Source organism: Xiphophorus couchianus, chromosome 10 (genome assembly GCF_001444195.1).
Source record: "Xiphophorus couchianus chromosome 10, X_couchianus-1.0, whole genome shotgun sequence".
Taxonomy (NCBI): Eukaryota; Metazoa; Chordata; class Actinopteri; order Cyprinodontiformes; family Poeciliidae; genus Xiphophorus; species Xiphophorus couchianus.
In genome coordinates this window covers 13,066,974-13,077,544 of record NC_040237.1, presented here as the reverse complement: position 1 = coordinate 13,077,544, position 10,571 = coordinate 13,066,974, and the positions used below count along the sequence as shown (strand labels likewise).

At 41.1% G+C, this 10,571-nt stretch overlaps 1 protein-coding gene across 5 annotated transcripts in view; it reads right to left on the bottom strand.

Moving 5' to 3' along the window:
- Nucleotides 1–7,372: 7,372 nt before the first annotated feature.
- Nucleotides 7,373–10,571, bottom strand: part of ankfn1a (ankyrin repeat and fibronectin type III domain containing 1a) — a 103,612-nt gene continuing 100,413 nt past the window's right edge. For all 5 annotated transcript variants that reach the window (XM_028029692.1, XM_028029693.1, XM_028029691.1 and 2 more), the window contains one exon: nt 7,373–10,501. In XM_028029692.1, the coding sequence (XP_027885493.1) occupies nt 9,754–10,501 (748 nt within the window). In that variant the 3' untranslated portion in view covers nt 7,373–9,753. The remainder of the gene's footprint in view (nt 10,502–10,571) is intronic.

Below are 10,571 nucleotides of genomic sequence, written 5' to 3'. Positions count from 1 at the left end.
GAAGTTGCCGGTTCAGTGATCAGGAGGAGGTAGAAACAAGCTGAGGTTCGGTGTGTCTGGGTCATTTTGTAGTCTTACCAAGTGTCTCTCTGCTCTGTTTTTTTTTCTTTCGTGCAAATATCTTAGTGCACTTAAAATAAGGCAAAACTAACTTACAAGTAACTTTTCAGCAAGATGTGGGAGCTTGTTTAAGTCAGAAATTCATTCATATTGATGAGAAAGTACCAGTTCCACCGGAAAATGTCTTGTTATTTATCAAATAATTTGATAATGGAACTGGTACTTATATATATATATACATATACATATATACTGTATATATCAATATCAAGAAATTATTGACTTAAACTGACTCGTATCTTGCTGGAAAGTTAATTGTGAGACGGGTTTGTCCTTTTTAAGGTGTACTAAGGTGTATCTTACTAGACCTTACAAATCTTGCTAGACCAAGTAAGATTTGTGTTTTTGCAGTGCTGCACTGAACAAGCAACGTTTTTGCGCATGTTTCCCCTTACATGAAGAAAACTCTCATTGCTGCACCATGACTCTGTGAGCCACATGGTTTAGTTGAGACTTCCTGTTAATCCACGCAGTGGGGACAGTCGGTTCACTTTCCTGCTCCTTAGGGCTCCTTCCTGTCTGTTTTTTGTTTGTTTGTTTGTTTTTGCCATATTGGTCATAAAGATTCAACTGAGATATCGCACAACAACCACCACCAACCACGGAGTGGCGGTTAAAGTTTGCCACAGCTTTTAGGACCAGCTAAACACAGCAATGACCAGGTTTAACAGTTTGGAGTGGCATGGAGTCACACTGAAAAAACACAAAATCTAACTAAGTATGTTTTTTTTGTCTAGTTTCTAGTGCAAATATCTTGTTACACTTAAAATAATTCAAAACTAACTTACAAGTAACTTCACAGCACGATACACGGGGTTGTTTTCAGTAAAAACAAAAAAAAAAAGAACATTGATCAAAAGCATATTAGTTCCAATGACCAACTTCTTTCACTTAAAACAAGCAATTTCTCCGGTATTAAATGTAAAAAAAAATAAATAAATAAAAATCTGCTAGTGAAACTAATACTTTTATTAGTATTCAAAAAGAATTACTGACTTGAAACATGCCAGCACATCTTGCTAAAAAGTAACCTGTGAGTTAGTTTGGACTTATTTTAAGTGTAATACGATATTTGCGTTAGAAACTAAACAAAAATACGTTTGTGATTCTGCAGTAGCATCAAGAACAAGGGATGTCTTGGCTTGGGGTTCTGTCAGGCCATTTTTAAATGATATGTATATGTATGCATTGTGAGTCCTTGGCTTACATGTTGTTAGTCTAGTGTCTGAATTTATCTCCCAGGCGCATTAGAAACGTTTAGAGCGGCTAATTAGTTAAACACAACAACCTGTTTGTGCTTGCTCATCTTACACGACAACAGAAACGGCTGAGCACATTGTCCTGTTGAACCACTGAACCACTTTCGCCTTTTAAAACAACCATTGCAATAAAGAAGAGAATGTACTCGCTATGGCAAACCAAACCAAACGGAAACCATAGGAACAGTATGATTTCCATTGCTCTGTTTGAAAGCTTCGCGTACCTTCATGATGCTACTTCAGATCAGTGCTTTCTTCGGCTTGTCCGACTCTTCAGGTTCTGTTAAGGCTCAAAAACAGAAATACTTCAAAGAAACCGTTTTTGATCAGAGAATAAGACCTGATTTGTAGAAGCAATGACTTGACAGCCAACTACGTCCATACTCGCCGACTCTTTTTTTGCACTGGAACCGTGTTGGTAGGGTTCGAAACTTCTGCAAGGTTTTGTCCAGACTTCGAAGTAACAGAGGTTGAAAGTGAAAGGCTAGTCGCCTATTTACTGACAGCAATCACACGAGAACGCAGCAGAAAATTCACTCCACAGACACCTTTTTGTTACAAGAAAAGTTTTAAAAGACAATCTTTAAAAAACAGTTCTCTTATCCTGAGGAAGGCCTACAGAAGATAATACAATTCATCACAGGACTGAACTTTTTTCACACAAATTGTGTTTCTCTCTGATTCTGACAGATTGTTAAAATTGTTAAAAGCTTTTAGTTTCTTTTTGTTTGGTTCTTTTGAATTTTTGTTCTAATTTATCCACCCAGACCGCACGGACACGGATTCACCTCAAACTGCTCCAGATTTTAATGCTCACAAGTGTTCATGTACATTCAAATCATGCAAATTCTTTATTCTTTTTGAAACATTCTGCTGCCAGCAGTCCGCCAAATGTCGCCTAGTTTTTCTAATTTGTATACTTAATACTAAAATTTATGTCTTGTGAAGCTACTGAAATCAACAACTTCTACCTGAAAACAAAAACCTCCCCGACAATTTAGTCTTAAATGATTCAAAAATAAATTAGGGGATTCATTTCTCATTGAATGCCCTACTCATATATAATCATAGTTGACATAAAGTGTTCGTTTTGAAACACATTTACTTATGTACTGGCAACGTTTGCGGTCAGACAGCAGCACGGAGCAGCGTTGCGTTCTAGTGCGGCGACTCCCTGCGTCACGCCGCAGATGACTAAGAGATTGCTTTTGAAAAACACAGAGGAATGTGCAACCGTGTTTATTTTGGAGGATCTCACTCAGAGCGAACAGAGAGAGTCTGGGCTTTTTTTTCTTCTTCTGGTGACCACCGCCGCCCTCGCTGCCTCTGGCTCCGGCTGAATTTCGGGTAATTTTATGGTGGTGACAGTGTGTGACGGGCGCCGCTAAACTGTCATATCTTGCGCCCACAGGAAGTCGGTGGCGGAGAGGTGATGCTCAGATAAGACTTCCTCTCTCTCTCCTCTTTGTGAACCTTTTTTTTTTTTTTATCATCCACTCTCATATCTGGCGCCCTCACGAGGGGTTTCTTGGGGGAGAGACCTAAGTTCACACTGGGATGATTTAAGGGCCTAAAGGACTTTTAGGGGTGGTAAGAAAAGTTAGCGCTGTGTGCTGAGGTCATGGGGTGAGTCCGGCTCTCTGGAGCCACTGAAAACGTAGGCGAATTAGACAAATTGGTGTTCAATTCAAGCTTCTTGACGCAATTTTTGCAGATTGTCATCGACTTACCTTTGGAGCGAGTCTCTCAGAGAAACTTTGAGTTTATTTGAAAGTTTAGGAAGCTCTCTGAAAGTTTAGGAAATCTAAATACAGGCTTTCTAGTGAACAATATTAAGCATGTGGTAGGTTTAGGACACATTCCTCAAAGTCTTCTGTAGCTTGAAAACAATGTGGTTTACAGTCTTCGCTCCCTTCGACTCTGAAAGCTTTTACATACGGTTATCCACTGCCAGAGTCAGAGTTATTGTAAAAGACAATAAAACAGTGTCCGATTGATCCCTACTATAATAATTTTTATTTTATGTATTGCTTTATTGGTAGTAAATAATTTATTTGACCAGATTTATTTGAAAATAAATAAATAAATTGGGCTTTAAAGGGCGTTTCACTTGGAAGGTCTTTCATCTGGAATCTCTCTGATTATGGAAAAAATACTTAGCTGCTCCAGGTCACAGAGGGTTGAAGACATTTTATTCTTTATGGCACTTTTCATGTCAAACAGCATTTCGATCAGGGCATGATCTAGACTTTGACTAAACCATTGAATCATCATTATTTTTTCCTGTTTTTGTCATTTTTTCATAGACTTGCTGCTGCGTTTGGGCTCATTGTCATATTAATGACCTAGTTTGGTCCAAACGTCACAAATGGCATCACATTCGACTGTAGGATACAATCTAACGTTACGCTGAGGTTGTTGACGACCGACTTGCAGAACAAGTCGCAAATCATCATCCCTCCCCCTCATCGTTATTGACAGCTGGTGTGAATTGTTTGTGCTGATATTTTCTTAAACATGTTATTACTGCTAAAACATCTCTGCTTTGGTCTCATCTATACAAAGAGCATTTGTCTAGGAGTCCTGCGTTTCATTTAGACTTTTGTCTAGAAGTTTTGTCTTTCTGCTCTCTTGTTAAGAAATGTGTTGTCCTTCGGTTTTTTCTAAGACAAGCCCTAGTGTGGTCAGTTTTTGCCCGATTGACCCGCCATGAACTTGCTCCGACCTAGGTCTGTTTTTGCTGGGAGTTCCACTCCTGGAAAAATTAGCAGCTGTTTTTAAATGTTTTCCCACTTGGAATAATGCCTCTCTCTGCAGATTAGTGGATTTCCGGTGGTTCTGAAATGGCCTCATAACCCCTCCTGGGTTGACTGGGAGAACCCGTTGCTTCTCTACAGTTTGAGATGTTCTGTAGGATTTTCTTACACCGTTTAAACATTTGATGCCAACTGGAATGACCAATATGGAACTCGTCTTTTGCACAACTCCTGAGGATATGGGTTTTTTTTCTAAAAAAGGCGCTATATCAAGAAGCTACTAAAAATGTTATTGACTGTGTTAAAATCCTGTCTTTTTTTTGGGAAGATTATGTACAATTTCAATTTAATTATTTTAGGATCATAAAGTATAAAGAAATCCCAACTTTGACCACAACTGTTTTGAAAACGTTGCCGCAAAGTTAGTAATTTTAGACTGCAACACATGACCCCCCCACCCCCTCCCACTGCAGCATCCTGGACGGACACTTCAACAGGATGATGGTTTTGCCCCCTTAAACTTTGTTGAATCGGCGAGCGTTCTGACCATGTTGGAAACTTTAAGTAACGAGCAAATGATTGAACATGAACATTGACTCAGTGCTGACGCCATTTTAGATACTTGTGGGTTAGATACCGAAAGCTAAGCCTGGCATTTGCCTGTTTTTCGTGTCTGTAATTGCTTAGTTGACCTGTCTCTGCAACCTTGAAGCCGTCTCTCACAAATGGACCGTCCAAATTGCCCCGGCCGTCTCACCATCAAAGCAGCTGCTTGTGGGGAAGGAAAAAAAAAAAAAAAAAAAAAGAAGAAAGAAACGACACAAACAACAAACAAAAGATCCTTTTCTCGGCTTCATCTGGCCGGGTCACGAACGACACGGACGGCCTGTTTGTCCATCATCCTGGGAGGCCTCGGCTGATTCGACATTAAGATTACGCCGCCGCTGTATCCGAACTTCAGACGGAACATCTAGATCAGAACCGAACGAGTCCACGCAATGAACGCAGAGCCACTGATCCACGGCGTCGCTCCGTATCTCGGCCCTTGCGATGTGAAATCAAAGGGCCGGCTGATTTGGAACATGTGGACCGGTGTCAGTATGTCATGCAGAGGAGAAGAGGCTGGGGGGGCAACACAACAGCAAACTGGAAACTATGAAAACCTGTAGCAGTCGCTCCGGGACTTTGATGATAAGTGAAGGAGATTGCTGGTGTTTAAGTGTGACGTAATGTTTTTCATTCCGAAGTTTCACTGCTTACCATCAGACCGACTTTTACCAGACAGACTTGTTTCCTCAGAAATAAATCAGAGACTCGAACATAGACCTGAGGTTTCGCAGCTACTGTCGAGTCAGACAGGGAAATATTTCAACAACCATTTTTCCTGTCAACTGAAACATTTTCCTTCTCATCTTATTAACGGGACAACGTTATGTGTTTTCCAGGCACATTGTGCCATTTTGTAGCACCATCAAGTAACTATGTTATCTTCAAACAAATGTATGAAAGATAAAAGAAAGTTGACTTCGCAAATTGACGCTTTGAAATTGGGCCTCGGTCTCTTTAAGAAGCTCCTACTCTTTCCAACACTAAGCTTTATACAGCAAAATCAAACAGATTGTCAAATCTGCCCACTTTGCCCTCAGCGACCCTGGAAAAATGTCTTGTTATAAGTGAAATACCTTGCACTTTAAAAAAAATCAATATTAAGGAAATATTCTAACTAAAATAAGCGCTCATAGCTTGCTGAAAAGTTACTTGTCCTGCTTGATGCTTTACTAAAAATATTTTCACTAGGATCTATAGACCATAAATACTTGCTAAGATTTTGTATTTTTATAGTGTAGAAAAAAATGTAACACATATTTCCATATTTATACTTATGCAATGTGTTTAAATGTTAAATCTGCTGTAACAGACATCCATACAAAAAAAATAAAATAAAATCATGGCAATACATTTTTCTTCTTTCCAAAACTGTGAAGATTCAGCTGATTTCAGATCTGATGGTCTGCCTCAGTCTTTGCTGGATCCTAGAGGGTCGGGACCAGAAAAACATTTCCTACTCGTGAAAGTGAACGATTGTTTCTGGCTGCGCCTCAGCAGCGTTCCTGTGGTTTGGACCGGTGCTGTCGAATGCTCCGAAGTGGACGAGATTCCAGCAGCTGTGTGAGATTCCAGAAGTTTCGCACTTTCCCCCAAAAGCAACCGGAAACGGTGCGGAGTCTGACTGCTGCCCGTCCCTCATGAAACAGCTATGTTTTACAGATTACTGGCAGGTTTAGGGTTTTTTTTTAAAACTTCTTATCTGTTCTCATTAGGGTCAGCTTTTTTTTTTTAAGAGGCATAAGTGGATTATCCTTTTCTGTGTGTACACATGTGTATGTGTCTCACTCAAGGAAGATGTTGGATAAACAATGACATCCTACCAAAAGCCAGCTTTTGGCTCAGTTATGTTTTTACACCATTAGGAAAACTTTGTCACCATTACCAATTTACAGTCAAGATTTCTACTAAAGAAGTTTTACAAAAAAAAAAAAAAGTAACTGCTTATCATTGCAGTATTAACAATATTGTTGGTCTACAAAACTGTCAGCATGATTATTTTTTTGTATTTTGGTGGAATTTCTGCAGTCAGTCATCATGCGATTTATATAAAAATAAATTTCCTTTTAGCATCAATTAAATGTTTGTCCCACCCTGAATCTTAATCCCGAGCTGGTAAAGAAGGTAACATCACAACTGAATTAAAAGGTATTACATGCAGAATATAAAACCAGAATTACAGCGACATCAACTGTAAACCAAATCGATAAGAGCGACTACGCATCTTATAATCCTTTTCAATGCTTCGATCTGCTTTAGTTGGAGCTAATCCAACAGATTATAGTCTTTAAACCACCATTAGTGTGGATCGGTTTTAACTAAACAATTAGAACCGATCCAGGCTAACAGCAGTTTTAATTAATTGATAGAGCAAAGATTTTTAACCCCAAATTCAAAAATACCTCCAGGCTGGTGGCAGGTGGTGCCAATGGAAGGCAAAAATCTGGATTATCAACAAGAAAATAATCTTGTTACTCTCTTTTAGCATTTTAAAAATGAATATTTAAAGCATATTTCAATATAACAAACAAATGGGCATGCAGGTTTTTGGAGACTTGGCTGATATTTAGCTTCTCTAAAACACAGAGTACAACTGCACCATGTTTTTATTTTATAGTTTTTTTTTTTTTCTTAATTTCAGCAAAAACTGATAGATGCCAAAAAAGTACAGACACCTGCAGCAGAAACAAGTAAATACATTTAGTGCATGTCTGGTTGTAAAGCTGAACTCTGACACTTCACTAATAACACATTCAAACATTACCAAACTCACAAGTTAATACTTCATACGTCTCCGTCGTCGACCCCTCCGGGAACCAGCCTTCAGAATAACAGAAGCTGCCACAGTTAATGCCCTGTTGCATCAAATATTCAATTAGCTTTTATTCCATGATCAGAATGTGCAAACTTTAGAAAAACGCTGATTTAAAATACTGTGCATACATGTTGAGAACGTGTGCATGTTCCGGCAGGTCCACATGTAATCACTTACGGAACATTACGAGAAAAAAAAAAAAAAACGGGTGCAGGATTTGGTTCACTTTGGTTTACAAAAATAAAAAAATGAAAAACGGGGGGGAAAAAAAAAGAACAGCAAACACTACAGTAATCAAGTGTAAAGCAGAACAAGGACCGGAAGGATCAGAGCGCATCGCGCAAGTCACCGTGCCGGACCCGAACGAGGCACAAACCGGACACAAAGCGTCAGTCCAATAAAACAAAGACTACGGTCTACATCATGCTGACAAAAATACAGCTCAGGCCACATTCCATCTTTAGGTTTAGGAATAAAAAAATACTTCATGTGATAAAGACTCTGGTGTTCGATCTGTTTGTAAGAATATATACACATAGATTTGTTCCTTTCTATTTTTTTTTTCTCTTTTCCAATTTTAACTGAAACATCCGAGCAGCTCAGAACAACTGATTGAATCGTCACAAACGGATCAAAACCTACATTCAGTTCATGCTGAGGACGGCGGTTGGGGGAGAGCCACCAGAAATACTGGAATCTTTACAAATAAACTGAACTGGGGGAAATGTCGTCTTCTTTCTTCTTTTTTTTTTTCTCCAGTTCTTCTCCTGGGTGGCCTGAAGGGTCACAATGCAAACGTCCTGAAGGGGGTGCAGCGATCTGGGTTCTTGGTTGCATTGATTATTATCGGTAACAGTCGATGCCATTGGTTCTGAGGCATGGTGGAGTTGAACCAGCAACTTGAAATCAATCTGGTAACCGGGGGGAGGGTTGCTTTTTGAGTCAGTGAGTTCAGCTTCGAGGACGATAGTTTCAGTGTATCACACACGTTCTTGTGGAAAGAAGAAGTTCGTACTCAGGCTGTTCTGCTGAATGACGACTCTGCTTCGCATTAGAAACATCCACAGAGTAGCCGACAAACCATCAGAACAAACACTGCGAACAAGGTTCCCCCACAGTCCTCAAGGTCTTGAAGAGTATGTGCTTAAACTTTATTTCATGCCCCAATTTCAGGAAACCATTTAGGTCAAACAAAACATGTAACAGGATTGAAGTCTTTTAGATTTCTCTCTGAAGTATGTTATTCTTTTACATTTGCTGCCTAAACACCACTGAAGAAAATTTGGCAGTGAATCCGAAGAGGGATGCATCTGTTTAAATGCTTTGCTTGGTTTTACGTGCAGCTAACAGGACTGCGACAAGCTAGCAGTAAACGACAAAGTTGTTCGCCAGTCATCGTGATGCTATTTTTTAATGATGCAACACCCAGAAGAGCTAAAACATCATGCAGAGCTAATTGCACTGCTGTCCCTCTGCAATTAGGATTTGTCGTATGAGCAAAAAGCATAAATAGCTGTTAACCTGATCGTGACGTGATCTTTGTTTGAAATGTTGACCAGAAATCAATGGAATGGCCGGGAATCTAATGGAATGCTATAATTGAAAGTGTTTATGCAAGGATAAACTGATCTACTATCTTCTGAACTGGTTTCCCATCAAAGGAAAACCTGACGGCTATCCACAAACTAAGTTTTACTTTATAGCCTGAAACTGTTTGAATTATTTGGATTCATTCAGAATTAGCACCAATGGATCATTATTGGTCACTGATTTCTGTTAAAGCACAAACTTTGATGTCAAGATGTGGAAAATTCTCCTTCCCACGTCTTAGGGGTCTTTGTAGTTTCACTATTTCATTTGTTGCTTACTTGAATGTGCCTCTAATAACTGGATTTGTTTGCACAAAGGCCTGTGAGGAACCTTCGATAGAGGGGTTTAAAGATCCCATCTGAGCTGATTTTGATGGGAGTGTATACAGTGAGCCTCTGACCTTTAGATTTAATACAATAAGCTATAAACTGGTTGAAGGTTTTGTTGCAGCTTTCCGCTGTGACGTGACACTGAAGGAGAGGATGCGAGTCCTTGCTGGACGCAAGGACTGTTGGTCTCATGAGGTAAAAACATGTACGACTCAGTCGTTTGCAGTGGCTTTAACAGTGGCCATGTAACGTACGTTATCCAACAACGCGTTTTCTCTCTACAGTGTGCTGCTGAGAATCTCTGAGACCTGCGCGTTTGTCTGGTCGTCTGAGTCCACTTCCTGGGCAGTGGCGCCCTCTGGCTCCTCCCCCTCCTCTCCAGACTCTGCCTGTGCTACAACCACTGACACTCCCGCAGTCGTTACAGTCTCCTCCTCCCGACTCGGCGACGCGTCCTTGCAGGGCTCCACAAAGATCCTGCGAACGTGGGGCCGCGGTTCCCGGTGACGGGCTTTACGACTCTCCAGGACGCAGGAGGCGTGGCTTACGTAGGTGTGGCCCTGTGGTGAGGCTGGGTCCCCCAGTGGAGTTAAGTCGGCATCCAGTTGCCTGGTGTAAACGCCCTCTGACAAAGACCCAGTGAGACTCTCCCCACTGTGGCCCCGAAGCCAGCGCTGGGGCCCGCTGAAATATTGCCCCCGGTGGCTCCTAGAGAGCAGTTTGCGTTTGGCCGGTGGATTGGCAAGACCCCTCAGAGGGGCTGGGCCCTCCTTAGTAAGTGAGAGGCCCTCAAAAGTCTTGGTGGTGTCGGACAGAGCCGGGGACAGGGGGAAAGATAGGGGGAGATCTTTGTAGAACCTGGGGGACAAGGGAAGGGAGGGAGATGTAGACAGGGTTCTGCAGCGAGATGGCGGGTTAGGCGAGGTGGGGAGGGAGAGATCTGCAGATGGAGAAGTGGAGGTAGGTAGGAGAGGATCCTTCCTGGGAGTGGAGACAGGGAGGTCTGTCGGTGGGCAAATACTGTACCTGAGAAAGAAAGAAATCAGATTAAAGGTGAGGTAAGTCTGGGCCACTCGGCTTATCCTGCTACTTCTGT